Source organism: Chaetomium tenue, assembly GCF_020726465.1.
Source record: "Chaetomium tenue strain MPI-SDFR-AT-0079 chromosome Unknown F5144scaffold_5, whole genome shotgun sequence".
Classification (NCBI taxonomy): domain Eukaryota; kingdom Fungi; phylum Ascomycota; class Sordariomycetes; order Sordariales; family Chaetomiaceae; genus Chaetomium; species Chaetomium tenue.
The window spans coordinates 2,366,970-2,393,820 of NW_027117333.1; the positions used below are offsets into that span (position 1 = coordinate 2,366,970).

Below are 26,851 nucleotides of genomic sequence, written 5' to 3' on the forward strand. Positions count from 1 at the left end.
GGCGTTCGTAAAACCCGCGGGCTGGTTACGCAGTGAGGATCTGGCGCCACGTTTATCCCAAAATACCTGCAACAACGCCGAGCATTCCCGGGAACCCGCCAAGCATGCAGTCGAGCGGCATGGTTTGGCGCAGCATCGTTTCCACGCCAATGGAAAGCCAGATACAGCCAGATTTTATCAAAGCCTCGACCTTCCATAACTCTGGAACATAAATTAAGGCGAAGGCGGCCGTCTGTCGGCCGCAAAAGCTGAGGCGATGCAGTGGCACCCCGCTGGGCCCGGTCCTGAACCGCCACGAGGGAGTATATGGCCCCCAAGGATGGTGCATGTTTCCATTGTTCCAACTTCCTCATTCACGGCACAAGCGCCGAGACAGGTAGTTGGTTGGGTGGAGCACTCCGCGTGGTGAAAATGTTGGACCCATAAGATGGAACGGGTTTGGTACCATCAATCACCAGATCCGCGTTAATGGAGGTCTTGGGATGATCGTATACGCTTTTTGGCCATTTCGCAAATTAACTGACCATTGAGAAACTCTGAGCTTTAAGGCCAGCAAGTTCGAGCAACTAGTGGGAGGGAAACGTTGCAGAATCACACCGGACTCTGCGTCCATATCTCTTCCATGGGCTTGGAGCAGCAGCCGTCGGGCCGGCAAAAGCCCAGGCCATCGGAATGCCTCCCGGTTCCGCACGATGATGTGTTGCACTTCACCCGTTGCCTCAGGTTCGAGGAGCGAGAGAACCATCTCCAAAACGCAAATCAAGACGTGCGCGGTCAAGTTACACACTGGCTTTCGCGGGTCCAAAGCGTTCGATCCCACATCGATTCCCGTCCTGAAGGCGAGTTCTGGACTGCCCGCCTGGCCGATCACCTGGCTGACCTCCGGTCCAAGCCCCAACCCCGGAGAGCCGAGGGGACCCTGGCCCAAACCCTGTCCCGTCTCCATATTGGCAGCCGGAGCAGCCAGATCAACATCCCCACTATCCAAGTCGGCGGCAAGACGCTCTCGACGGAATCGGCACCCAACATCGCGGCGGTATTAGCAAGGTCCCATCATTCAGGGGAGGGCGGTAAAGAGCACACCTACAAGGGGCTGCAGGCTGGAGCAGTTTATTTTAAGGATGGAAAACCTCACTCTCACCCCAAGTTACAGGGAAGCTTTCCCGATCAAACCACCCCCTTGGCCGATCTTCTCGCCAGGGATGGCGATAGGAGCGTTCTCACAGAGCAGTGCGAGGAAGGGATGCTTCGATGGTTCCACATCCCTGCGAACAATGCATCGTGGGTTGAGGTATGCCCCCGTGCTTTTCCTTCATTTTACTTTCTCTCTTTTCCGGCGGCCGATGCTGATTCACGATACAAATACCAGGAGGCCATCGCTCGCCATTACAACGAGGTGAGACCAGATAGGGGGGATCTCTTCGAGAAAGCCAAAAACAACCCCAAGACCCATGAGATCCTCCGTCGCGTCGGTTGGCGCGGCCACTCCCGCGATGGGCTTGACCGGCACAACGCCCCTCACACTCGGCAAATGGACCCCGGATGCGAAGTCGTCAAAGGAGGGCCCGGAAACACGAATGCCATGTGTCTATTCGTGAGTCTTACCCGCACCCCTTCCACATCTACGTCCGCCAACCCCCTTTGTTAGTCACCCTATCTCCATTGGGAAACAGCTCAAGGCTGGGAAGGTCAATCCAGAGCGATTGAGCAAGCTACCCGAACCGCCACCTTGGAGAATGCCTCAGCCTTGAAAGTACATGATAGGGTCGAGGACAACTTTCACAATGAGCTTCGAGGCCACCACATCAACGAAACGTCATTGTCTGCCGTGGCTCAGGAGACCATTGCTGCCTCCATGAATCACTTTCGGCCCATGGCAATGCGCGCGAGCACCCGTCGCGGCGTCATCGGACGCATCTTATTCGGCGCGGCCCGCATCGCCAAGCTCATGACATCGTACGAAGATGACCAGCTCATCGGCGATTACCTGTACGCGAACCCGCCTCTGCATCCACGACGGACCCTCCACCAGTCGTTCAACGAGTACGCCAACTTCTTGCGCGACACAAGGAAACTTGACCAAAACCAGATTGTCTACCGGGCAACGGCCAAGATCAGGGATACGACGCGCCAAGGGTGCAGTAAGTGGTGTCAGTGTCCAGACTGCACTGCGGAGTGGTCCACGGTGTCGCGACTTTTAATGGTAGACCAGCTGTGGGTGTTTGTATTGGACGAGAGTAAGCGATTACCCTGAACCCTCCCACCCGTGATGAATAGGTATTCAGGGGCTAACTTTCCAGACACGATCATCACCAGTTTTCCTCAACGCTGGGGTTCGTACTTTGCAAGTGATCCTTCTGGAATACACACCCGTGTCCGAGATCAGTTGAGAAAAGGAGAGCGAGAGATTGGTAATCCATACGACCTCGTCCTTAACGTCTTCGATGTGTGCTGTCGGACTTTCTACGAAAACACTTCCTTTGAAGATCGGCAACCACTCATGAACTACATTTTCACTGACTCCATCAACTTTGTGGTAAGTACAAACGATGGCTTGCTATGACGACTGCTGACATGAGAAAAGACAACACGAGAGCTTGCCGCCCGGCAAGAACTAGCCGTTCTCGCCCAAGATATCTGGACGGCGTACGGGTCCCCAGACAAGGCCCAGATCGCAGAGGCGCACAAGGCCCTCATGAACATCAACCCCGAGGCCGGCCTCATGAAGCAAGCCGACAACATTCTCAGCGACCTCGGCATCATCCGCCAGATCAAGTCTATCCAACGCGAGGTTCTCGAACAGTACCACATCCACGTAGCCCGCAGGCTAGTACCCAAATACGGGCTAGGCGTGAACATCACGCTCCCACACACACCAGCCCTTCGAGACGTCAGACGCATGCGGGAGGCCCTCGACGAAGGCGAGGACCCGTTCGATGACAAGAAGTCCGCCGCGAACTGGACGCTCGAGTGCGCCGACGAGTCCGAGCTGTTCCTATCCGACCAGTACAAGAAGATCGACAACCTCCACACGGCGGCCGAGTACTGCCACAAGCGACTACAGGAGCTCCTCGACACCAAAAGCCGCTACGCCGGGATAGTCTCGGCGTGGGAAGCCGTGGCCAACAGCGTCGAGCAGTCCAACCAGGGCAAATCCATCATGCTGTTTTCCGTCCTCAGCATCATCTTCGTAAGCACCCCCTCCCTCCCCTCCCTCCCCCCCCACTCCCAACAACCCACATCCAAACACCCCACTAACCCTCCCCCCACAGCTCCCCCTCTCCTTCATAACCAGCATCTTCGGCATGAACATCCAAGACTACCGCATCGGCCTGGGCACGCTCGCCGAGGAACTCTACTACGTCTTCGGCATCTCCCTCGTCGTGATCTTCTTCTCGCTGCTGCTCGCCTTTGACAAATTCTCCCTCGCCCTCCTCCTCTACTGCATCAACGTGCCCACCAAGTGGCTGGTGACCCGCCTGGCGCTGCTGTGGCAGGCCGTCGTCAGCGCTTTGGGGCTGAGTCTCGGGGGAGGTGGGGGTGCGGGTGGCGGTGTGGGTGGTGGTGGGGGCCGGCGGGCGCGGAACTATCGGCGGCTGAACGAGCTGCGGGTTCGCGCGGTCAGGCATATGGAGGAGGAGATTGAGCGGGTGAGGTTGGTGAGGGATACGAAGTTGTTTTGGAAGAGTGTGGAGGCGGAGCAGGCGAGGAGGAGGGCGCAGGGGGTGAAGGGGGGGGTGGGGGTGAGGGTGAGGAGTGGTGGGTTTGAGGTTTAAGATTTTGGTTTGGGAGGGTCACTTTCTGGTGTGGTAATAATGTGTTTTAGAATGGACCAATTAATTAGATGTTATAATGTATGATTCTTGTAAAGATGAAGAGCTGGGCGTCCTATTGCGGTGTAATACCAGGCACCTTCGGGAAATATCACTACCTACGGGTAGGCAGGTATTTAGATGATTTCACTTCCCGCACGAGATAACTAGTATCACTTATTTGTCTCTTCCTGACACAAGTTTCCCGGTGTCTGCATTCTGGAACCGGAAATGACGAAGCAGGCTGACGAGCATCACGGGACAAAATGTGACTATCTAACGACTGATTGGGCAAGCGAGGAGTGATGCCCGATGGTCCTTTTCACTCCCCCGCTTTCCAAACATACCCGCAAAACCGAGGAGGTACCAACGACGGGTACATAAATACGATTTGATATATACTCAAGACCCTAACTTTCGTAGGTTGTAAGCACCTAGTCCTCGATGCCAGGCAAAACTAACGGATGTTAGACGAAAGATTCATTGTCGGTTGATCCCACCTGCTTCCCGGGGACTCCTGTGCTTTTCACCCAACTTTCAAATGGACCAAACAAGCGAGGAGCTTCAGAAAAGACTTAGCGAAGCCATCTTTGAGAGAGGAGAGAAACAGAAGGAATTGGACAGCGTGTTGGAGTTCCTACAGGCAATTGATGATGCAAATCTGGATCAGATGTCGGGAAGCGCCTCGAGCGCTCGAAGTAGGATAAAGAAGCAAAAAGCGAAGACCGTGAAGGAAGAAAAGGAGGAGTACGAGCGCAGGCGAGACGAGATCGAGGTTAGCATGGCACAGATGATGAGGAAGATAGTGGAGCTACAAGAGGCGTTGGGAACTCAAAATGTTGATTCAGTGGCGGAGGGAAATAACTGATCCCTTGACAAGCACGGATTCAGACTTAGGTAGTCAACGCCATGTTTGCCTTCAGGGCTTCTGATTTCGCCAACAACCGGTCGAGTTCCGTCTCGTGCAACCCATTATCTTTTAGATACTGCGTGTACCTTTCGCACTGCTCTGCTCGACGGTGTGCTTCCAGTGCAAGTGGTTGGTTGCAGTCGAAGAAGTCGGATATCAGCTCATCGAGAGGTGTGTCCGGCTGCTCCCGAGCAGCAAAGGCGCAGAATATGTCAGCCACGTCTGTTGGGCGACGTAGAACATGGGCAACGTAGAATGCTTTGTTGGTTGCAGCCATCGTTCGCTCTGCGTATCACTCCTCCCATAGTTGCTGGTAGCGAGCATGGACTCTGCGCTTCTTATCCAAAACGGCACGAAAATCAGCGTCCATCTCCTCGTGCATCTCGTCGAGATCGTGCCCAGTGACCCAGGACGGCGGGGCAAAAAGTTGGCGAGGAATGGTGCCGGAGAATTCCCAGTCGATGATACCCTTGATGTTGAATTCTTCATCAACAATAATGTTGGCACTTCGCAAGTCTAGATGCTGCAAAACACAGGGTTCCTCGACTAGGCGTGAAGTGAAGAGTCCTTGAGATGCCTGTTCCATGCTGCAAAATGCGAATATCTCCTCTTTTATGTCGTCGATGGTATGGTCAGAAACAGGGAGCAAAAGGAAGGCTGAGACAAGGCTCAGCTGGTATTTCATGTATTCCAAGGCGGAGGTAAATGGTCCTCGAAGGGAGCTCCGCACCGGGCCAACTACCATTGTTTTGTTATGCGGTTGCCGAAGCGTTGTGGCGGACATAGAGATGACGGGTCCCACCTGTGGGCGACGACCACCGCCGCTATTTGGCATCAAAGACCCCATGGCAGGAAACTCGAGCTTCCTCAACTCAGCCAAAACATCTATTAGCTGGGAGTAAAACGTCTCCTTATGTTCATCATCCGTTGATTTCAGGACACTTTTATTCAGTGGGTGGCCTTGCACAAACTCTGAGATGATGAACATCTGCGTCCCTGTACCTGACTTTGTCAAAGTCGCATCACGCCCGTAGGCATAGATGCAAGGTACAGGGACCCGTGTTTCTTGCTTGAGATATCTGGGATTATGTTAGCAGCAGGTACCTAGGTAGGTAACGACTGAGGAATGGGAAAGTCTAGCACTGACTGGATGGTTGCTACTTCGCTTTGTAGCTTGGCCCACGCATCCTCAAAGGCCGGCTCTATTGGAACTCTCACGACCCATTTGGGGCCTTCCCCGTCGAATTCAACGAAGAAGCAGACATTGAAGCTACCACTGGTCTTCGTCACGACGCGGCATGCCTTGCCCTCATCGTTGTGTTTGGAAGCCAGGTCGCAAATTGCAGTAGAATCTAATGATTCGATGAAATTCTTCCTAAGGCGCTTGTATTGATCCTCTGTCATGATAGGGAATTCATGCGAAGGATGGCCAACGGACTCGACGGATTCGACGGGTTCGACGGGTTCGACGGTGCCGACCTTGGTAAAATCAGCCCCCGGGATGTTTTCCTTTGGCGCGATCTGGTCGCGTGAAGGCGGCCATATCCTGGGCAGATAGGTGGTTACCCATGTCCATTGCCAGCGCACCAAGCGATGAAGTGCTGGCAGCATCGTTCGTGATCATGGCGAAATCGGCTGGTGAGAATGGTTCGCGTTGATCGGGGACACGAAAGGGAAATTCGACAAACTCCAGAAAATTGACCAATTAATCAGCATGTATCCAAACCGGAAGCCAGGGGTTGATCATGTGATGATTTTCCAGCACCGACCAGGCTTGCCAGGGTACGAATTTACTTTGACCTTTAGTTCCCGAGTCATGTACTCCTAAATCTCGACTGCCAGTAGAAACAAAACATTGAATTCTCTTTAATCGCTTTCTTCTTTTCAATCAATTTTTTCTTCTTCTTCCCCTCCCCTTCTTTTTTTTCTTTCTTTTTTTTCTTTCTCTTTTTTCTTTCTTTCTTTTCCTTCTTTCTTTCTTTTTTCTTTCTTTTTTCTTTCTTTTTTCTTTTCTTTTTTTTTCTTTTTTTTTCTTTTTTTTTTTTCTACTGCCTTGTTGCCTAAATTCTCTACTGTCCCTGTTTTGTATTTTCGGACTAGAGGCTGGGTTCGAAGCATGAAGAATGTCAACGGGCGGTGACGTGAAACCCCTCAAACACCCTCTCCGCATCGTGAAAGAATGCGTGTTTCGAAAGCAGCGACGCCAAGCCGTCCTCGCCCAGTTGCAGCTGCTCCCGCAGCACCCAGTAGATAATGCCAATGACCATCGGGGTCACCACCGTCTCCCCCGTCGTGGTGGTGCCCAACAGCCGCGTGGTACAAGAGAGGGTCATAAAGGCCTCGGCCGCGACCTGGCAGCGGAACTTGGCCTTCCCCGGGAGAAGAAGCGGGTTGGCGTCATGAGCCATTATTGCTGCGCCTTGAAGACGCACGTACCTCTCATCTTCGAGCGACAGGTGTTCGCGTTGCTGTGGTGGCTGGCCGCGGGCAATGGCCTCGAGCTGCATCAGGTAAAGCAGGACAGCGTTGTAGTATAGGATGTCGAGAGCTAACCGCGGCGAGTCAAATTCCAAGTGGGCTTGCCGTATCAGGCTGACCAAGAAAGGCACCTTTTGTGGGTTGACCATGAAAGGAATCTTGTCCGGATTGCCAGACTCCGAGGGATTGTCGGTGTGCCGTACCATGCGTACGGAACCCGAGTGGACGTTGTGCCAGTCCCAACGCCAAACCTGCAGCGCCACGGACAATACCTGGATCTTGTCGAGGGAAGCAGCTCGTTTGCGTGGGTCGGCCACAGCTTCGGCTAGACCGGGGAGATCGACGAGGATGTCCATCAGACGATCCTCAAAGGTCTTTGGTACTTGCTGCCATGGAATTGTTTTCCAAGGCTCGTCCTCTAGAAAGCAGCGCCTTTGCTGCCAAATAGTTTGACATATCTTACACCGGGTCAGTTGCAGCCCCGTGCATAACGCGCCCCAAGCCACTCGACTTACAAGCAAAACCCGGCAAGATCGGTACAAGACGAGGAGCCTTTCACCCCGAAATATTTCGGGGCCGCAGTGCCGTAGAATATTGGCGATACCGACGTGATGGGGAGGCGCGGATCCCGCCATTCTGTGCATGGCATACTATGAGGACAGTTTAGCAACGTGAGATTCAGGTGCAAACGAGACCGGGCCGAAAGTTACCTCATACATATCCATAAGTATCATCGTGGAACAAAGCTCAGCAAGTCGCCGTTTGGAAGTCTCAAGCAGCAAAGACTGAACTTCGCGCAAAACTTGGCCATACAGGGCGCGCCCCCTGGCCGTCAGGGCGCTGTCCCCGCGGCTAATACCCGTGTATGCATAAGTTATGGCACGGAAACAAACTCTATTGACCTCGGGGAACTCGCTCGTGGTGACAGACAGCATCAGCGGCCGCCACAACGGGGCCCAGCTGTATTTCGCAAAAAAGTACGGCGAGGAGGTATGCTGATGGTCATGGTGGAGGGGTAATTCGAGCTTGGGAGACGGCGCTAGTACCAGTGGTAAGCGCGTTCGGCTGGTAGAAGGTTGTGACGTTGGTATCTTCACCAGTCGCCGTGTCCCGTCGTGTCCTGCATGGACGCCAAGCGCCTTCATGCGCAAGGGGAGCTCGTAGCCGCCGCAGGTGTGGCCGGAAGAAATGCAACGGCCGCAGCTGGGGCGACCCTTGTCTGCAGGTACATCCGTTATTATTGCTTAATGAGAAAACGTTTGTGACTAATGACCGGGGCAGTGTGGACGCTGGCAATCTATCCCGGTTGACCGCCTACTGGTACTTGGTGCATGCACTTACCACACTTGACTCGTCTCTTTCGGCAGGTCTGGCAGTACCCGCTCAATGGGAGTCGACCCATGGATATTCGGCACTTCAATCGCCTTGGGTTTAACGATGAGTTTCTGGGTTTGGTGGCAGTCGAGATCTAGAGCCCAATGCCCATCGGGGGTTGACCCTTGAGTGGAATGTGTAAAGTGGAGTATGCTACAACATGTGCTGCTGTGCACATGCAGTATCGCGGTTCGACACAGCGGGCATATTAGTCAAAGGGAATTTGTCATGAATCCATATCAGAGCAAGCCGAGTCGTTTTGGCGGTGAGGTTCTGCCGAAATCCGGAAGTCGACGGCGATTGCACGAGAAAGGGAGTTCAATTCGAGTCGATCTGGAGTCTGTTTCATGAGCCAGGTAAGGCCACTCGGCGAGTTGCAGCCTTGGAGTTTACAGCTCCACCCAAGGAGTTCGGTCCACTTTCGTTCTTGCTCGCCAATCAACGGCGGCATTCAAATCGAAGCCAACCATGTCCCCACCTGGACCACCTTTTTCCTAATCCGGTAACTTTGATCGAGATGCATATCTTGCTTACAAGCCATATCAATGATCGATCTTGACCCTCGGAATCAAAAAAAGCGAATTTGTCAGATAGAAGCCTGTTCTCTCATGCGTACAAAAGGAGCTCTGATTCCCTCGACTTGTGATGTTAGATGGACTGCACAACAACCCGCATCACACCGTCCACGCTTCGCACTTCAATATCAAGTCCTAAACTCCACACCCTCACAATGGAGAACCTCCCGAAAGACCACTTCGTGACAAGGTACGACCCTAACCCTCGCCAATCACAACCCGCAACGGCACTAACACACGCACAACAAACAGCCTCCAGTTCACCAAGAACGTCTACCAAGATGTCTACCCTTCCATTGACCCCACAGAGCCGGAACTTTCGCTAGCCGGCAAGGTTGTTATCATCACGGGTGCCAGCCGCGGCATCGGAGCCAAGGTACTTCTATCCTGAGTCAATAGATTGGGCACCATGGATGGTTGACTGATGGTTTCATCGATAGGGAATCGCCCCGGCATTCGCCAAAGCTGGTGCCAAAGCCATCGTGCTCGTAGCTACCAACGCCGAGAAGCTCGCCACAGTCGAGGCCGATATCAAGGCTATCAACCCCAATGTCCAACTCCTCTCAGTCGCGACCAACATCGCCGACGCCTCGTCTGTGGCCAACCTGTTCGCCACGGTCAAGACCAACTTTGGCCACGCCGACATCCTCGTCAACAACGCCGGCGTCAGCAACAGCAACGGAGTCTTCCACGAGCAGGACGTCGACGAGTGGTGGTCCAACTTTGTGCGTGGCACCCCCGCTTCCCTTACACCCAACCCCCATCCCCCTTCGGCCGGGGCTACCCATCAAAGATCTCACTAACCACCCCCCAACAGGAAGTCAACACCAAAGGCACCTTCCTGCTCGCCCAATCCCTCATCACCTCCCTGCCCACCCCCACCACCCCGGCCACCATCATCAACCTCACCACCGCCGCCTCCTGGGTCGTCCTCCCCTTCATGGCCGGCTACTCGACCAGCAAGCTGGCCAGCCAGCAACTGATCGCGCACATCGCCGCGGGCTACCCGCACGTCACCGCCGTGTCGCTGCACCCGGGCCTCGTCGACACCGACATGACGCACGAGTCGTTCCGCCGGTTTAATCAGGATACCCCCGAGCTGGTGGGCGGCGTGGCGGTGTGGCTGGCGAGTGAGAAGGCGAGGTTTTTGAGTGGGCGTGCCGTGGCGGCGCAGTGGAGTGTGGATGATTTGGTGGAGAGGGAGAGGGAGATTGTGGAGGGCGGGTTGTTGGGCATGGCGATGAAGGGGGAGTTGGGGGTGGAGCAGTTTCGGTAGGGGCCGGCTACCTGCACGGGTACCTGGGTATGACTGCCGGGCTTGGCCATGCGGTTGATGAGTGTGGACTGGACATACCACGTGCTGGTGTCGTGGGTGTACGTAGGATTGCTAGCGGGGCTAAGGAATAGAGGTGCATCGTCTTTGTCGAGACCGAGACGGCGAGACGAGTGTTGCCCCTCAACGTGTTTGAGTCTCGAATCCATCCATGACCTGCACCTCACCAGTGACCGCGCTCACTGCTCAGGAGCTGAAGGCAGCACTCTCCGTGATATTCCCGCAAACAGGCTGCTTATGAGGCGTCCTATGGCGCTGACCTTAGCCAGCCAGTTGGCGCCAAGGGTACCTAAATGTCAAACGGTGGCTTCGCCTGCCAGTATATGGGGGCCTGGGCCTTTGGGTTACTGTTGGGTAAGGCATCTGAGGGGCATGGGAGTTAACTTGACCCATTATTTGGTGGGTACATGCAGTGGAGAGCTTGGATCGACCATAGCCCCAAAATTGTTGATGAATCGAGCACGTAGGTAAGAAGTCACCTAAGTAGGCAATAGGTGCCTAGGGACAGGATTTTAATGACCGTCAGGCAGCCTTTAAAAGGTATGGTGAAGCGGATCCGATGCGGGCGATAAGAAAATCCTCAGCGCTTATCGGTGGGCCACACAGCGCTCAGCCCTGATTTGCAGCTCGCTCTCCCCTTCCCTTCTCGGTTCCTGCCATTCATTTTTCATTGCCTTTGCTTGCCGAGACAACTTCCTCGCGCCATCTAAGTGCCTCCTGAACTAATCCGCGACGGTTCTATCATTTGTTTTTTCCGCTAAGCAATTTGATAAGGCGATATCGAGCTGGGTAACCTCAGTCCTGCGATTGGTTTCCCTTCTCGGAGATCTTGCCTTTTCAGGTTCAAGCCGATGGGGCCCTTTTACAAGTAGAACCCAGCTCAGATGAAAATCCGGGGTTACAAGATTCAGGGATCCGTACTACCTGTTCGCTACGGAGTAGTGCTCCATCCACCCTGTAGTCGTCCGGAGCGCTGACAGTCGATCCACAACATGTCCGAACTCCATTGCATTTCAGAATTCGGACATAAACACCATGTCATCATGACTACCTAGCAGAAGCCACGTTCATAACTTTTTGACCAGGACTTTGCCTCGGTTTGAACGTCCACGAATCCAGTGATTACTCAACCGAACATGACCGCGAGAGCCACACGGACATAAAAGTGCCGCACGTCGGATTTCCCGGGTTCGCGAACTCGGGAATCGGTCTTCGGACCACCGCCTCGGAGTGAGGCCGCACCGCCCTGTGCCCCGCCCCTCAGCCACATCACACAAGCTCGGCTCAGTCACATGATGAACGCTCACTTCACTCTGAAAAAGCTGAAACATGGCTGACGGAAAAAGGCAAACCATCGCACAAAACGTCCTGTGCCGCGCGGTTGACGGTTCCTGTGTGAGATTCGAGGCCCGCGTCGAGGGGACCTTCAAAGCGGCACATACCAACGTCATCCGTTCACGCGATATTATGCGCGGCATCGCCGGGGAGGCGCGTATTCGCTTTGACGTCACAGAGCCCAACGCCGGGTTTGGACTATGTGGATTCCCCTGCAACAGTGTGCGTAGGTGTCGCCCAAAGAGGTATTGCTGGCGGGGACGCGCCTTCCTGAAGGACGTCAAGCGACCGGTTGAGCCCTGAGGCACTTGCCGTCGTTCCATACATGTATCGATCTTGACCGGCCAACACAACCTGTGAATGCGGCGGTTCAAAACGCTGGGTGGCCGCGCCGTGGCCGCCAACAAGATCTTGTTCAGCAATTCCGCCATCACAACCAACACTCTGGTTGGTGCGGAAGGGCAAAAATTTCGAAGTTATTCTACATGGCATGCCGAACGTTACGTCCTCAACCGCGAGGTCGGGCCGGCCGCGGATGTGCTGCACCGGGACGGCGGTGGCCTATAAAAGGATGATTATCCAGCGGTTGATTGGACACAACCAGGGAACTGCACATTTTTTGGCAGATGTGCCATACATATGATACATGCAGTTGGAGGCGGCCAAGCAAGCCACTTAATTAACTCCCATGCGGCCCGAACCCATGGCCCGGGCAGCACGCGTCTCCCGCGCAAAGCATCTCGGGGCCGAGGTGGCTTTCTTGGCTTGCGGAAGCGCCGTCTTGGCGCATGGCAGAATGCCACAAGTGCCCACCATGCAATGGGGGGTCTGGTGTTGAGTGCAACTTTCTCCCCGTGCCAGGAGCCCCAGCCTCGAGTCCGGATAATCGGTTTCTTGAGTTGTGAGTTGATCTTGAAATATAATGGCGAGAGATTCCTCGGGTTGGCATGGGGAATATTTAATAGCATGCATGTGCTATTCTTAGTTCAAGCTGGCCTCGCCCTTTTGTCCAGTCCCTTGCCATGCCGTTGGTTGGTACTTTGGCTGTACGTTTGGTTTGACGGTTTGACCCGCGGCTGCTTCTGGCCTGGTTGGGCCGTGTCAGATCAATTATCATGCGCCATACCACGCCACGCCACGGTAGGACAGTCCCATTTGGCCATGAGTAGCCATTCCGGGGTAAAGAAGACCGGCAGCCGGTTTGCTCAAGTTCACTTCATCATGCCATCCTAGCCATGTGTTGGGTGCAGGCAGTGCCATTCGGGTAAGGCCTTGTATATTTCTATGAGAGCTGGTTAACCGCGGCCGCCAAAAATGTCTTAGTTTCAAAGGACTGGAAGTGCGTTGTATGTACCAGCGTGTGGTTGTTGGCCCCCACAGCGTTTCTCGCGTACCAGCGGGTCCGATGGAAACGCGATCTGAATAATCGCAAAGACAGGCGAAGGCAGCGTCGCCGCTCCTTCGTGGCTGTTGATCTTGGCGTGATTAGGTGCCCTGTCAGCATTTCATGATTTCGCAATGGAATTCAAGTGTGTCAGCACCCAAACAAGCTCTGCCTACATGCACTGGAAAGGAAAATCTGCCAGTCCGCGAAATCATGGATGCCGTCGAAATACGCTGCGCCGCCCTCCGATTTTGATTTGCCAACCTTTAAGTTTTGAAACGAAACTGGTCTGGCAAAACCATGTGCAGGCACCTAATAGGGGTACATGTCATGGTATGCGCCACGGCTGCATCAGGCAAAAGATGGCGCTCTCCAGGTTGCTGTGCCGCTCCCTTCCGGCTTTGTGTAGTTCCACATTTGGAACTTCTGGAACAAATTGGACGCCCAGCTAACTTTCAAGTTCTTGTGTGCTTCTAGCTGTCCCCACCAGTTTCATAAATCATGACTTCGCTTAGTCCCTGACGCCAAAGTAAGGGTATGCCTGCTCTTTGGCCAAAGCAAGCGACCCGTTGTCCCTAAACCAGCCACCAAAGGCCGGGCCGGTTCGTCATCGGCCAGAGTTTCGTCTCATGCAGCCACTATTCGAACCCCAGGCATGCTTCACACGCGAACCACTATTTTCCCACATCCAAGGGCGTATCCCACGATTTCCTGCCTTGCCTAGTAGTACTTCCGCGTTACACCCCTTGATCACTTGCTTAGGATGCATATGTTCCTTGGCCACGTCGGCCTGGATGGCCCCACGGATCAGAATGGCCATACCGGTCCTACAAATCATACCATCGCTACCGTCTCCCCGTTCCTCCAACGGTTTCACAAGTCCCATGAGGGCCTCCTTCGACCTCGCTAGTCCTTGTTGTTGGCCTGTTTCTCTTCCGTTGAGTGCCTCGCCACTGCCTGGATCACCATGAGGAGTTGCCTGAATCATCATGAGGCCATTGCCTGGATCATCATGAGGCAGTTTCCTGGCCGTAAGGTCTGCCAGTTGAGACCACCCTAACCAGTGCTCCGGGCATCGTAGCATTTAATACGATTGCTTTGACTCCCATTGCCAGACAAACCAACTCATTCTCACCTCATCTTCTCCATCTTCTAACAGCCTTTCTGCTGCGTTTGTATATCGGTGCCGGACACCAACTCGTATCAGCCAGCTTCCATCCAAACTTTCCAACCTCAGCAATTCCACCATGTCTTCCTCTGGGACCGGCACGGGACAGGCCAACAAGACTACTCGCCAGACCAATACCTCTGCCGCTTCTAACCAACAGCGTGCATCAAGGCAGTCGGCTGCTAGACCAGTTTCCACTCCTGCCAACTCCTCTACCGCCACGAATACCCGCAACGCCTCAGCGGCCCAAGGCGGCGGACAGTCGACCGGGGCCCGGAAGCTGCCGGTACGGGCCAACGCAACAAACGCAACAAACGCAACAACCACCTCCAAAGCCAGTGGCAATGGCACACCGAAACGCCCGTTCATTCCTTTCAAGGAGGATGTTGAGGCGCACCGCACGCACCGCCAGACCTACCTGAAGCTCGTCAAGATGCTCGAGACCCGCAAGCCAGAGGACAAACCCCGCGTCTTTGTTTTCACGGATGTTGAGCAGGACTATGACGACCTCTTGGCCGTCATCTTCCTCGCCGAAATGCATCGTATGGGTGTCATCGAGCTCGTCGGTTTTGTTGCCAACCACCAGCCGGCCGCGAAGCGCGCCAGATTTCTGCGGACCGTCCTTCACCTCGTTAATCTGGGGCATATTCCCGTCGCGGTGGGCACCAGCGGTGTCGAAGACGCAAACAGCCACGGCGCCGACCTCTTTTACGGCCTTAAGAACACCACCTTCGACAAGGCGCCATGGAACGAGGAGCCCTTTGTTACCGGAGCCGTACTTATCCCGCAGGTTCTCAGGACCAAGCCCAACGTCACCGCTCTCATGCTCTCAACTCTCCAAGACATCGGGGAGTTCTTTGACAAGCAGGACAAGACCGCGGACTTCAAGGCCAATAACTTCAGCAAGTTTGTCTCCCAGGGAGGCTACGAAGTCAACGTGCAGCAGGCGACGCAGTCGGGAGATCCCCGGCAGAAGGGCAAGGTGGCTGCTCGCGGCAACAGCCCGCCTCAGGTGAAGGTTTCCTTGGCGCCGGTGAAAGACATGGCGAACAACAAGTTCCATCCTTCGCAGGCGGCTAACTACACCAACCACATCGCGGCCCACAAGCTTCCTTCCGACGCCTGGTCCCGTGAGGCCGCCAAAGCCGCCCGCCTCCCAGGGACCTTCATGAAGCAGCTCTTCAAGTACGGCCCGATCGGCGCCCACCTCGAGTGGCTGTGGATGCGTCAGGAATTCAAGTTCTACTGGTATGCAGCCCCTGTCCTCCGTCAGCGTCATATTTCCAAGACTCGCGCGTACTAACCCAACCTTTCCGCAGGGACCCCTTCAACTGGCCCTTCATGGACTTCCTCAACACCGACTGGTACCTGAACACGCGGCTCGGGTACGCCAAAACGTCGAAGGAGTTTAAGGAGCTCCAAGGGACGGACCTCTCCTTCGCCGACGCCGCGCCCAAGATCAAGGTCATCGCCTACGACGGCTGCGCGGCCGTCGGCGCCGTCGGCGACGACTTCATGCGCGCCATGGGCATCCTCGGCCACGAGGGCCACCTGCCCGACTACAACCGGCCCGCGATCTCGGGCCACCCGCACCGCGTCTTCGGCAAGGCGGCCGACAAGCCGGGCGAGCTCAACCCGGAGAACCTGGGCGGCATCAACCCGGACCAGCTTGCCAGCGTCATCGAGACCTTCCTGCTCGGCAGCCTGATGGCCACGTCGGCCAAGGCCGAGGAGAAGATCCCGCGCGCCAGCATCAAGCACAAGACCGTGCCCGCCACGGTCGACGTCGCCGCGTTCAAGGACAAGATCCTGCTGCAGCGGAACGCCAAGATCATGAACCAGTTGAAGGAGCAGTTGGCCGACGCCAAGGCCAAGAAAGACGCGGCGACGGCCAGGAATTATGAGGCTGCGCTGAGGACGCGTAGGGAGGTGGTCGCGGAGGCGGAGGCGAGGGTCAAGGCCGCCGAGGGCGGCAAGATTGTCATGCCCACGCGCGCCCAGGTGCCCTACGAGCAGCTGTATGAGGAGGCGATGAGGGCGTCCAAGAACCAGACTAGGATCAAGTCTAGGGGTGGGTTGGCGGCGGTGACGGCGGTGGCGGCGGTTGCGGCGGGGGTGACCAAGGGCGCGTAGAGGGAAAGGGGTTTGATCGGTTGCTTGTTGCGTATCTGTTAGGTGGAATGCATGTTGGAAGAGAGGTTAGGAATTGAACTTTGAAAAGACCGGTTACTGTGGCACGGCTACAGCGTATGTCGTGAGCTCCAGGAAGTGTGAAGGCGAAGCCACCAGTGCATCCATCTAGCCACTACCTACTAATTCATCAAACCGCCATCTGCCCCCCCAACCCGGCCGACGACCTCTTACACTAGTGTTGACAGCCTTCGACCATCGACTTACTAGCCTCTGGTTGTTTCTGGCCCTGAGTTTGATGGCTTTGTTCGTCTACTGTCTTGGGCTCCGTCTTCGGATACGATGGCTCTGCTTACCTAGCTGCCTAGGTACCTCTCTTAGCTAACTGTTTTGTAGACACCAGGGCCGTGGGTATAAGTAGGTATACGAGTTCACGAGTGCGAGTGGGTTCCGATCCTCCGTACGAGTTCCCTACGCACTCTCTGGCCACAAGAAACTGAACTCCGAGTTTAAGTGCCGCCGAAATCTTGGACGGGAGGGACGAGAAGAAAACCATTCAGAATTCCAAAGTTAACTTTTGATTTGACTCGGTTTCTTTTATTCAATTCACTTTGCTCGAAATTTCTTTACCTCTTCTTCTTCTTTTTTTGGCCCCCCCCCCCCTTCAACTTCTGCTCGTTTTGGCCAGGGATGCTGTCAGGGGCAAATATGGAGTCGTCCTGTTGTTACCCGGCCAACAACACCCTGAGAGCCAAAGTACATACTGTGTAATTTACAACCCCTTAATCCTCTGTGTAACAAAACACTTGCCGCTCCCGATTGGTTTCAGGGGTATCCAAAAGGAGAGTGGTACGAAATTTTTCGACAGCAAAATGATACGGCCCTGAGTGTTAGCGAATTGGAATCCCACAAACGAGCCACACTGCCGCACTGTTCGCTGTTTGTGGTTGGCTCTTGGCCAAGAGCACCAAAACCATCCCGTTGTGTATGTCTGGTCCGAGTGAATCCCTTGCGTTGTCAACCTCCGGAATTCAATCGTATCAAGTGCAACGGGCCCTTTGGAAAGGTAATGTATACACCACGACCTTGCACAGCATTAATTCTGCTAACACAACACATAGCACCGGAAGAAAACAATGTATGACGGGCAAGAGGAGCTCGACAACCTTGTCTGGGACAAGAACGATGAAGACTCGGACAAGTCATTGAAACGGATGCGTCTCAAAACCACTTGCCGCGAGGTTGAGCGCCTTGCCAAAGAGCAGTTTGGCGCACCAGCAACGCTTGTATCGCCTTTGGTCGTCGGCGGCTTCAACATACTTTACAGAGTTCATCTCGAGGGTGTCTTGCAAAGGCCCGATGTCATGGTCCGACTTCCCCTTTGAACCTCATCCAGTTCCCGGTCGAAAAAACAATCCAGGAGGCCGCGACAGCAAAGTACATTGCAGAAAACACTCAGATCCCCATACCCCGTCACTTCTCCTCCGGAAATGACCCCACTCTCGGACCATTTGTGACACTCGAGCGCGTCGAAACCTGCGGGAGCATGTCAGCTCGACTAACAACCCCCAACGACGACCCGAGCGTGGGCCACGTCCTCAACCCCGAAATCGACGAAACCACGCTCGAGCATCTGTGGAGCAAGGCCGCCGAGTGTCTTCTCCAGCTCTCCCGCCTCACCTTCCCGCGAATCGGCGGCCTAGTCGAATTCGAGGACGAGTCTGGGGACACCTCCTACAGGATCATCGGCCGCCCGCTCACCCACAACATGACGGACATGATCCGGCTCGCCAACATCCCCCACGCCGCCCTCCCGCTTCCAGACACAACCTACCCTACCGCGGACGCGTGGTACACCGCGCTAGCCGAGATGCATCTGGCGCAGCTGGTATTCCAACAAAACGATGCTATCACCTCCGCCGACGACTGCCGCAACAAGCTCGTCGCGCGCCTTTTATTCCGCCGGCTGGCGCGCCAGGGCCGGCTGTCGTGTTTCGGGTTTGCGGAGGATGACTGGTCGGCGCAAGCCTTGCGCATCGCCGCTGATGGGGGGAGCGGCAGGGAGAAGCTTGCTCCGGCGCCGGCGGGGGATGGGGCGTTTCGGATGTGGGGGGGATGATTTCCGGGCGGGGAATATGCTGCTAAGCGAGGCGGACGAGTTGGTGGCGGTGATTGACTGGGAGTTTGCCTACGCAGCGCCGACCCAGTTCGCGCTGGACCCGCCGTGGTGGCTGCTGCTTGAGCTGGCCGAGACGTGGTCGGGTGGTGTGGATGACTGGGTGCGGGTGTATGAGGGCCGGCTTGGGACGTGGTTTGCGGCGATGGAGCGGGCGGAGGAGAGGGTGCCGGGTGGCGGGGTGGATGGGCCGGGGCCATTGCCGGTTCCGTTGTCGAGGTATATGCGGGAGAGCTGGGAGACGGGTCGGTTCTGGCTGAGCTATGGGGCGAGGAAGAGCTGGGCGTTTGACATGGTGTTTTGGAGGTTTTTGGATGAGAGATTCTTTGGTCAGCGGGCGGGCGATGTCTTGAAAGAGGATTTATGGAAGACAAGAGTGGATTTATTGACGAAGGGGGAGATGGCAGCGCTAGAGCCGTTTGTGGAGAGAAAAATGAGGCAGTCCAAAGACAGAGTTATTGTGGAATGGGATCAGGAGGAAGCCAAAAGACGACTGTTGGAGGTCTTGTTTGACTAGGCGGGTAAGTATCAGTTATAAGCTCCTTTCCACATCGAGCACGATTACAAGCCAGTAATATCCAGGGATCTATATCTAGCACTTGAGGATGGGTGCCTCAACTAAAGATAACAAATAGCCTATGTAGGTGGTGAACGTCTCACGGTTTTTGAACGGTAGAAACACAAATCCATCAACTGAGGCACATCTTTTATAAGTAGAAGCAGAGATCACACAGATGGGCTATACAGAAACAGATTACCGCATCATTAGCTTTACAAGGATGAGTTATTGATGTAGAACTAACAACTAGGTGACTTTCGTTTCTTACCTCGGTAATCCATCACAACCGGCCAATCCCCCCAGCCCCCGGTTCCCCGTTCATACGATTGTTGTATGGCGAGATCTTGGATACCATCGGCCATCATGTCAACGTCGTTGTCTTTGCTGACCCGGCCCGTAGGCACTGGTGGTTGGCCGGCCCGGGCCGCCGCGCACTCTCCCATCACCACGTCCTGTGGATACCTACCCTCGTATGAGCGGATCTGGGCTCCGCGTTCGCGCAGTCGCTTAAAATGGCCCCGAATATACGGATGGCTCCAGGCAAGTGTATCGACCTTAATGAACGTGTCGATAGCCAGGGCGAGTTTGCACGGTCGATAGTGGAGATCCACGGGCAGTTCAGGGCTGCGTAACCAGTTTATACGCGCTGCGTGGAGGACAAGGAACAGCCTTTCAAAGGCGTACAGGCTGAGGCTTTTGGCCCAGCGCTGGACATATTTATTTCTCTGGAGTACTTTGATAAATACCATGAAGTCGATGTTGCCGTTAGGGGGGTGAGTTGGCCTTGCTATCACCTTGGCCGCCTCCAGAAACATGTGGGAGAAGAAGTTCTCCACTCTCTCCTTCGACAAGTGAGGAGTGATCTTCCTGAGGGCAGTGACGACTCTTTCGTCAGAATTCCCCACCATGAAAGTTCTGAAAGGCCATATCATCCCAACTTCGGGGAGGATGTCACGGAGACGAGGGCCGCCGGGATGGCCGTTAATGACTAATTCGATATGTGACTGTTGGCGCCTTGTCAAGTGCCTGCGCAACTCATCATCCTTATGAGACTTGTGGAACTTATTGCCTGTCGGTCCGGTGTCACGGTCAGTGGCCATGATGAAGTTATCTGATATGGTACCTTGACCGGTGAACAAAGATCAGGCAACTTGCCTCCCTACCAAGGACCTATCGTTTCGAACAAATGCAAAAAGTCGCCAGTCACGTTGAGGAAGGAACCTAAAGCCAGTCAAGGCAGAATCATGAGTTAGGCACCAGAGAACCTTTTTAAAGCATGTGGAATGAACAGGCTGGAGATATGCTAATCAGCATTATGATTCATTCGATCTGATGTGATGTGGATGGTTGTTCCAGCAGAACCAAGATTGAATTCATACCCACAATCTACGAACAGCAAACCCTTTCTTTCCATTGTTTGTTCCCGCCTAGACCCATTAACCGTTGTTCTATTCCAGCATCTTAGAAGTCGCACCCGCATTCCCATTGCGACCACACCTGAGCATCTTCTTTTCTGCATCCAAATCTGTACCTCGCACCAGGGCACCCATTCGTTCCCGACTACGCCCCAGCCTTAGCCGGCTCCTCAAAGCGATCAGTCCCCCACCTCGACACATTTTCTGTCAAACTCACTTCTGGATATGGGGGCTGCACGTGGTAATGGCCGACTTACCAACAGAGATCAAGGTGCTGGGCGGGCGCGAAAACGACAAGATCGCCAGGCCGCCGCCACCGTCGTCACCCCTTCGTGGGTTGAACTCTCCAAGACCGACCCTCCGCGTGCCCCAAGCTCCGGGCGGAGGAAAAAGCACAAGGTTCGGATCCGGCTTTTGATGCCCAAGGCGGGCATGGTCTATTTTCGCGATCGTTACCTCCTAATGCGTGAGCGACGCGACCGGGCGGTCGGGGTGGCGATGCGAAGGGCTTTCCACCACCTGTCGAAGGCTCTGGTCAATGAACGCTTCGCTCAGATGTTTAAAGCCGCGACCGAAGTGCAGCAGCAACACTTCTGGCGGTGGGAAAATCTCGGTTGGCAACCACAGGCCGCTTTCGACTCCGACATGCTCTTCAATTCCCTGCGACAGCACCCCTCCGTCCAGCCCTGGGCCCAGCACATCTCGAAAAGCCTCTTGACAAGCCTGTTCATGAATCTGCGCGCCGCTCGCATGAACTGGCATCGTGCCCCGCAATATCCACTTGATATTTCGCAGCATTCACTCCTGGCAAAGGCGATCGACGCCTTCAACGCGGCCGACGCTTTGTCGTGGGGTAGGGATGCCCCTTTCTTGGAATGGATGATCCGCGGCGGCCCCGGCCTTCACACCAAGAAGGCAATCATGATGGCGGATGCGATGGACGTTGACGACGAGGACGAAAGGGGCCGGGGAGCTACTAGGGATGTGGACATCAGCAGGGGCAACGAGGGATATTTGGACGGCGGCGCCTCTGTCGACCCGGCGAGTGCTATCCCGGCTGGAGAGGAGATGGAAGGGGTCATTACAAACGTCGATGATGCCTTCCAGTTGACTTACGATCAGGTGGTCGAAAGTATGCGACTACTTAGCATTGAGGTTGATGTCCCCTCCCTAGTCGAGGCATTCGCTCGGCACAACTTGGACGACGACAAAGGAGAAGGGCATTCCTTTGACGACTTGGACACGGATATGGTTTTGGATTGATGTCGCTTAACTGGAGAGTCTGTCACGAACACGGCCGCATGCAGCGGCCAAGCGGGACCGCGCTGGGAGCGGCCCGAGCCAATGATTAAAGATGGGGCATCAGCCAATAAGAAACGGATCGTGGAAGGGAATTCACGATCCAGTGGATCGTGAATTGGATAAGGCGATCCAGTACGGATCGCCTAGGGGATAAGACGATCCAGTAGGCACAAGTACGAAGGTACCTGTAGACCAGATGGTATATAGCCACTCGTTCTGGAGAGCTCTGGGAGTTCTCCAGTTAGCAATCACAACTACAGTTCGCTACAAGCTCACAAGCCTACTGTTGAGACAAGTCTATTGTTGTGCACCCTTTGGCTGCACCGAACCTAAGCATCCTCGAGAGATTACCTTCAACGAAGCTGAACCCTAACAGGATAGGATCCTGGACAGGTTCGTCACAGAGTCGTGAAGACCAAGGGCAAACTGGACTGGGGAATGGGTTGATGGGAATTGTCCGGCTTTGGGTAAAGCTGTATACATATTATTGTACTTTTAATAAGCGAACGATTCCCTAAGTTAAGGCGGATAGTCTATTAATAATAATATTTTTGGTCAGGGGGAGGACCTGGTTTGAGATCTGAGGTTCATCATATCGGCAACATTATTTCCTGGAGGATCATCATCCCGGATAATCTGTAACTGCGAGGCCACTTATCCATAAGACATATTCACATGGCCTTGGCCACGGTGACCGCATACTTCATCCCTGACCAAGGTGTAAAACCGCAGCCGCCCCGTCGTTAGTCTTCCTTGTTGTGTGCCTACTGGGACAGGACACTGTGTACATATACCATAGACATCGGATCAAAGCGAGTGTGCCACCTGAGCACGTGAAGCCCCCCAATACCTGTTCCGGGGTCTTAATTCCTTCATACGATCTAGTAATTCAACAACTTGGGCGAGTTGGTTCGAGTCCAACTCATAGAAACTGTCGTCGCTGCTCCCAACAGCTTCCGGGTTCGATTCCCGGCAGGATAAACCAGCACACCTCCGGACCCACCTGTGATTCCTATATCACAAACTAATTGAACGATCGTGCTGGGGCCACCTGATGGTTACATACCATACCTATCCAGCGGGCACTGGGGAATGAGGGCACAGGGGGTTTCAACAAACGCAGACTGTATAAGAAGTAACCAAACTTTTTTTCTTCAAGTGTTTGAAGCTTCATCACTGTTCCGTTCCCCAACCAAATGGTGTTTCCGATCGATCCCTGTCTCAGCATTTTTAAACACAAATAGCGGACATGACATGCGCGCCCGCCACATTCCACCAGCAACAACAATACAATACAACACCCACCAAACATAAAAATATCCAAGCATCAATAAAAAGCTGTACCCGCCCTCCCGACCACCCATATGATTACAATTAATACTATTGCATGCCACCCCAACCCAATGGACCCAGCCCCAACCCAATAAACCGCACCCATCACAAGTCCCAACCCATCAGCGAAAACCAAGTTCCAGCTTAACACCACCACCAAACCCAAACCCCCAAACCCAACCCCAAAACTACGCTACCCCATCCCTGCCCGTCCGCCCCAACAACCGCTCCACAGCCTTAACCTGCCCCCTAACCTTCCTCTGCCTCAGTGCCATCTCGTTGAAGAGTGTGTCGGCGGGAGCGCCGCTTCCCATTATTTGCCAGGTGTTGTTGTTGTTGTTGTTGTTGTTTTCTGTTCCGGGGGGCGGTAGCCCGGTGGGGATAGCCATGGAGCGGAGGATGTTTGGTTTGTGGCCCGGGTGTGGGTGTGGGTGTGGGGTTTGGTGGTGGTGGTGTTGATGTTGGGGGTGTGGGTGTGGGTGGGGGTGTGAGGGGGTTGAGCTAGAGAGTGATAGGAAGGCGCGGTCGAGTTGGTTGAGGAGGTGGCTGATTAGGTTGGTCATGATCAGAGCTTGGGTGTTGCCGGGAGGGAGGAATGCCGCGTCTGGTGGGGTGCGCGGTGGGGTTTGATGTTGTTGTTGTTGCTCGGCGAGGTGGAGTAGTAGCGCGGTTGACAGGTGCTCGAACACGCCCAGTAGGGCTTGGTGGGATGCGTGCACCATAAGACACGCCGATGAATCCAGCGCAGCATCGATGGTACCGCTGTTTGCTTGTGGGTTTGATGAGGGCTCTGGGAACGTTGGGACTTGCCGCCGGGCGGCGAACTGGTCGACGGCGTCGATCAGCGAGCAGGCGGCGTCGAAAGCGTCGTTGGCTGCGGGCCACGACCATGGCGGCGGTGACCCCGCTGGGGAGGGCAGGGCGCGCCCCGCAAGGTGGATGCGGAGGTTGATCTGCGCTAGATCTTCGAGGAAATAGTCCGAGGATGCAGGGAAGCCCCATGAATAGCCACCAACGATGTCCTCGGCCGCCGGAACTAGGTTAGCAGCGGGGTCTTGGAAAAGGGGCGCGTATGCGATATCCGGTACCGCCGGAAAAGAAGTCGATGGGCACATGTTTGTCAGGGGTTGGGTGCTGTCGCAGCGATAGGACGGTGTTTGCCAGTCCTCTGTGGGCGGTGGGGTGTCTAGGCCCAGGTTGTGGTGATGAGTGAATTGTTCGCAGGTCGGTGAAGTCGCCGCGGGAGAGGACACCCTCCGGGGCGGGACAGGCTCGTGGGTGGATTCTTGGGAGTGGTCTAAAGTGCCGAGGCCAACGTTGCCTAATGGATGGTTGAACGTATGGGATGATGAAGGTGGCGATGGTTGAAAAGATGCGTGTGATGAAGAGGACGAGGACGAACACCTCGAGGCCCTTCTCGTGCGCTTGCGAGGCGGAGGGACGTTGGCATCTCGTCGGCGTCGTGGACGACCGGATCGAAGCTGGGCTTCAGCTGCTGTTAGCTTGTCACGAGCCCCTTGTATCCGTCGGAGGAACATACGACTGTAGACGCAAACCGTCCCCGCCTTACGACACCGCCCACAGGGAACCGCTGCGACAACGTGTCCGTCCGGGTTCGAATCCCCCTCTTCCGCAATGCCCCCAAGAGCCATGGCCCCATTCGTCCCTTCTGTAACGCAGCGGACCTTTTGTTCGTGGCAACGGTCGCACGATTGCCTGCGAGGCATGGGAGGCAGCACGGGGTCGAGACATTGTGCGCGCGGCGGCGAGTCCATGATGTCCATCGTGAAGGCTGTGATGGCGTCTCCAGGCTACCCTTTGTGGATGGGGGCTGCGGTTCGAATTGGATGTTACAGTCGGCACGTCGAGTTAAAGCTTGGAAGTGGTTCTTGATCTGCCGTCCTGGGCTAACGGTTTTGTACCTTCTTCATCCTCTACTACCGGGATTTGCCGTGCAGGAGAGGGGCCAGGTCTGGTGTGTCCACTCCACTAGCCAGGCCCTGGACGCAACCTACTAGAGCCAGGGTCTGGGGCACCCTTGTGGGTGTCTGTAGTTAAAACAGAACGCTCGGTGGTCGAGGGAAAGGTAGGATCAGAGATGTGCCGCCGATGTGCTGATGTTGGGTAACGATGGAGGGTAGTGGTCGATGATCATCTTGGTACATCTACGAATATCTAAACTGCATCTGAAGTCGCGAGTAGTATCGATTCCTTCTCGCCTCGACGACCTGTTTGACCGTTAAAAACAACCTTTCTGTGCCGCTGTGGCTTCTGAAACTCGTCACCGCTGGGCCTTGTTTACCGCGAGGCGCAAACTCTCACTCTTTTGCCGCCTTCCGTCTTCCAAGTCTTTGCTGCCCGAGAAGGTCCCCGTTAGGCCGAGATGAAACTGGGGTTACGTCTGTGCCTACCAAGTGACTAGCGGTCGAGGGAGGTCGCGGATGGAGATCCCGCCCTCGTGGGGACTTGGGTGAGAGTTGCAGAATGTCCTTGGCAACCAGCCCTGCCCCTGTGCCACTACACCAGCCTGTGCGCCCGAGTTGGCAGATCCCCATGCGGGCAGCTCGCAAGCTGCCCTCGCTTTCTGTTTTGTCACGGCCAATCACTCTCTCGCGTGCTGGACCGGAGCGTCGCCCGCAACGGTGCCCAGTGCGCACCAAACCCGATCGATCACCGATCTGCCCCTTTATCTTGGCAAACAGGCCAGCCTCGAACCGCCTTGGTTTACGAATACACATCGGGGACCTGAGGTAACTAGGGTGTGCATACGTATTTACAACATTGTATCGCAAGGCATGATAATGAGCAACTGTGCGCGGCGGTCGACCCCCGATCCGGGCGGTGGAGTTTGGGGGTGCAAGACGCGCCAAGATGGGGGTGGTTTGGGGTTTGACGCCTTCGCCGCAGAGAGAGGTTCCAGGTTGGGATGAAGTGGAAAGAGGAAACCGATTTCTGCTGGTCATGAATGTTTATCCGCCAGGTGGCGGTGGGGTTGCTGAATGGTTGCCTGGCCTGTCGTTCCTGCATGCGAAAGGAGCAGCAGAACCTGGAAGGTGGGGAAACAATAGATCTTGGACTGAGTAAGGTGTGAGCCCTTAGCCCTGACGGGCAGGTGGGGGAACGGTCGCAGGGGCCCCCGGGTTGGATACGCGCTATGTGTGCTGTGCCTCAAGGAAAGAACTTAAAAAAAAAGAAAGCAGGACCAGGCTGCCGGAACTGCCCGGCATCAACCAATCGCAAGGTCAAGACTTTTGGAGCACTCCTTTCCCCGAACAGTTCCGGTCCCGAGCCGGTCGAGTGTATTGCAAATTTCCCCGAGGGCGCCGCTTCCATGATGACAACCAAGTCGCGAGCGAGTGAAGTTTTAAGCCTTTGCGTTTGGCTTGATCTCGTCCCGCTTCAGATGGTTTAATATCTCGTGGGCAGGAGTCGCCGAGGTGGGCGCCCTCGGGGCTTTGAATTTCGCCTTCTTTTCTGCGGCTAAGACATCAATTTTATGATCGGCGAGCCATCGGCAGTCTGGCTCATCTGGCCTTGCAGCCTGCATCTGTTTCCCCAGTTCCCAAGG

The 26,851-nt window shown here is 55.1% G+C and overlaps 11 protein-coding genes across 11 annotated transcripts; 6 read left to right on the forward strand and 5 right to left on the reverse strand.

Annotated features, from left to right (window-relative positions):
- Window positions 1-622: 622 nt before the first annotated feature.
- F5144DRAFT_493879 (uncharacterized protein) lies at window positions 623-3,415 on the forward strand (the record flags this gene model as incomplete). Its single annotated transcript, XM_066786005.1, has 5 exons — window positions 623-1,285; window positions 1,370-1,594; window positions 1,649-2,220; window positions 2,317-2,536; window positions 2,585-3,415. The coding sequence occupies 5 exons, from the start codon at window positions 623-625 to the stop codon at window positions 3,413-3,415; spliced, it is 2,511 nt and encodes an 836-aa protein (XP_066641497.1).
- Window positions 3,416-4,353: 938 nt separating this feature from the next.
- On the forward strand, window positions 4,354-4,680 carry F5144DRAFT_492211 (uncharacterized protein; the record flags this gene model as incomplete). Its single annotated transcript, XM_066785905.1, has 1 exon — window positions 4,354-4,680. One exon carries the CDS (start codon window positions 4,354-4,356, stop codon window positions 4,678-4,680), a length of 327 nt encoding a protein of 108 aa, XP_066641498.1.
- Window positions 4,681-4,847: 167 nt separating this feature from the next.
- On the reverse strand, window positions 4,848-6,434 carry F5144DRAFT_296765 (kinase-like domain-containing protein). Its single transcript, XM_066783847.1, has 2 exons — window positions 5,870-6,434; window positions 4,848-5,801 (listed from the first exon to the last, which is right to left on the reverse strand). Exons 1-2 carry the CDS (start codon window positions 6,331-6,333, stop codon window positions 5,015-5,017), a joined length of 1,251 nt encoding a protein of 416 aa, XP_066641499.1. The 5' UTR covers window positions 6,334-6,434; the 3' UTR covers window positions 4,848-5,014.
- A 332-nt stretch (window positions 6,435-6,766) lies between these two features.
- On the reverse strand, window positions 6,767-8,948 carry F5144DRAFT_515171 (uncharacterized protein). The gene is made up of 4 exons (XM_066786602.1): window positions 8,542-8,948; window positions 7,911-8,419; window positions 7,716-7,850; window positions 6,767-7,658 (listed from the first exon to the last, which is right to left on the reverse strand). The coding sequence occupies exons 1-4, from the start codon at window positions 8,600-8,602 to the stop codon at window positions 6,849-6,851; spliced, it is 1,515 nt and encodes a 504-aa protein (XP_066641500.1). The 5' UTR covers window positions 8,603-8,948; the 3' UTR covers window positions 6,767-6,848.
- A 356-nt stretch (window positions 8,949-9,304) lies between these two features.
- F5144DRAFT_549462 (uncharacterized protein) lies at window positions 9,305-10,425 on the forward strand (the record flags this gene model as incomplete). The annotated part of the gene is made up of 4 exons (XM_066787581.1): window positions 9,305-9,339; window positions 9,402-9,525; window positions 9,590-9,874; window positions 9,967-10,425. The coding sequence occupies 4 exons, from the start codon at window positions 9,305-9,307 to the stop codon at window positions 10,423-10,425; spliced, it is 903 nt and encodes a 300-aa protein (XP_066641501.1).
- Window positions 10,426-14,275: 3,850 nt separating this feature from the next.
- On the forward strand, window positions 14,276-16,842 carry F5144DRAFT_613848 (uncharacterized protein). Its single transcript, XM_066791756.1, has 2 exons — window positions 14,276-15,617; window positions 15,689-16,842. The coding sequence occupies exons 1-2, from the start codon at window positions 14,449-14,451 to the stop codon at window positions 16,500-16,502; spliced, it is 1,983 nt and encodes a 660-aa protein (XP_066641502.1). The 5' UTR covers window positions 14,276-14,448; the 3' UTR covers window positions 16,503-16,842.
- A 793-nt stretch (window positions 16,843-17,635) lies between these two features.
- On the forward strand, window positions 17,636-19,192 carry F5144DRAFT_654088 (uncharacterized protein; the record flags this gene model as incomplete). The annotated part of the gene is made up of 3 exons (XM_066793087.1): window positions 17,636-17,866; window positions 17,896-18,605; window positions 18,646-19,192. 3 exons carry the CDS (start codon window positions 17,636-17,638, stop codon window positions 19,190-19,192), a joined length of 1,488 nt encoding a protein of 495 aa, XP_066641503.1.
- A 190-nt stretch (window positions 19,193-19,382) lies between these two features.
- Window positions 19,383-20,334, reverse strand: F5144DRAFT_594205 (uncharacterized protein; the record flags this gene model as incomplete). The annotated part of the gene is made up of 3 exons (XM_066790549.1): window positions 19,383-19,414; window positions 19,503-19,716; window positions 19,948-20,334. The coding sequence occupies 3 exons, from the start codon at window positions 20,332-20,334 to the stop codon at window positions 19,383-19,385; spliced, it is 633 nt and encodes a 210-aa protein (XP_066641504.1).
- A 126-nt stretch (window positions 20,335-20,460) lies between these two features.
- On the forward strand, window positions 20,461-21,909 carry F5144DRAFT_578028 (uncharacterized protein). Its single transcript, XM_066789245.1, has 2 exons — window positions 20,461-21,625; window positions 21,735-21,909. Exons 1-2 carry the CDS (start codon window positions 20,875-20,877, stop codon window positions 21,758-21,760), a joined length of 777 nt encoding a protein of 258 aa, XP_066641505.1. The 5' UTR covers window positions 20,461-20,874; the 3' UTR covers window positions 21,761-21,909.
- Window positions 21,910-23,471: 1,562 nt separating this feature from the next.
- Window positions 23,472-25,451, reverse strand: F5144DRAFT_654100 (uncharacterized protein; the record flags this gene model as incomplete). The annotated part of the gene is made up of 2 exons (XM_066793088.1): window positions 24,824-25,451; window positions 23,472-24,604 (listed from the first exon to the last, which is right to left on the reverse strand). Exons 1-2 carry the CDS (start codon window positions 25,065-25,067, stop codon window positions 23,472-23,474), a joined length of 1,377 nt encoding a protein of 458 aa, XP_066641506.1. The 5' UTR covers window positions 25,068-25,451.
- Window positions 25,298-26,341, reverse strand: F5144DRAFT_296947 (uncharacterized protein). The gene is made up of 2 exons (XM_066783848.1): window positions 25,586-26,341; window positions 25,298-25,511 (listed from the first exon to the last, which is right to left on the reverse strand). The coding sequence occupies exon 1, from the start codon at window positions 26,244-26,246 to the stop codon at window positions 25,602-25,604; it is 645 nt and encodes a 214-aa protein (XP_066641507.1). The 5' UTR covers window positions 26,247-26,341; the 3' UTR covers window positions 25,298-25,511; window positions 25,586-25,601.
- Between the last annotated feature and the right edge of the window lie 510 nt (window positions 26,342-26,851).

Excerpts from the sequence above, each read along its gene's own strand:
- F5144DRAFT_613848 (XM_066791756.1), top strand. The coding sequence starts at position 14,449 with ATGTCTTCCTCTGGGACCGGCACGGGACAGGCCAACAAGACTACTCGC. Across the intron at positions 15,618-15,688 it reads CAGGAATTCAAGTTCTACTG|GGACCCCTTCAACTGGCCCT; the intron begins GTATGCAGCCCC and ends ACCTTTCCGCAG.
- F5144DRAFT_515171 (XM_066786602.1), bottom strand. The coding sequence starts at position 8,602 with ATGGGTCGACTCCCATTGAGCGGGTACTGCCAGACCTGCCGAAAGAGA. Across the intron at positions 7,851-7,910 it reads TACTTATGGATATGTATGAG|TATGCCATGCACAGAATGGC; the intron begins GTAACTTTCGGC and ends CTGTCCTCATAG. Across the intron at positions 7,659-7,715 it reads GATCTTGCCGGGTTTTGCTT|ATATGTCAAACTATTTGGCA; the intron begins GTAAGTCGAGTG and ends ACCCGGTGTAAG.
- F5144DRAFT_578028 (XM_066789245.1), top strand. The coding sequence starts at position 20,875 with ATGGGGGCTGCACGTGGTAATGGCCGACTTACCAACAGAGATCAAGGT. Across the intron at positions 21,626-21,734 it reads CGAAAGGGGCCGGGGAGCTA|AAACGTCGATGATGCCTTCC; the intron begins CTAGGGATGTGG and ends AGGGGTCATTAC.
- F5144DRAFT_296947 (XM_066783848.1), bottom strand. The coding sequence starts at position 26,246 with ATGACCAGCAGAAATCGGTTTCCTCTTTCCACTTCATCCCAACCTGGA.
- F5144DRAFT_296765 (XM_066783847.1), bottom strand. The coding sequence starts at position 6,333 with ATGCTGCCAGCACTTCATCGCTTGGTGCGCTGGCAATGGACATGGGTA. Across the intron at positions 5,802-5,869 it reads AGCGAAGTAGCAACCATCCA|ATATCTCAAGCAAGAAACAC; the intron begins GTCAGTGCTAGA and ends ACATAATCCCAG.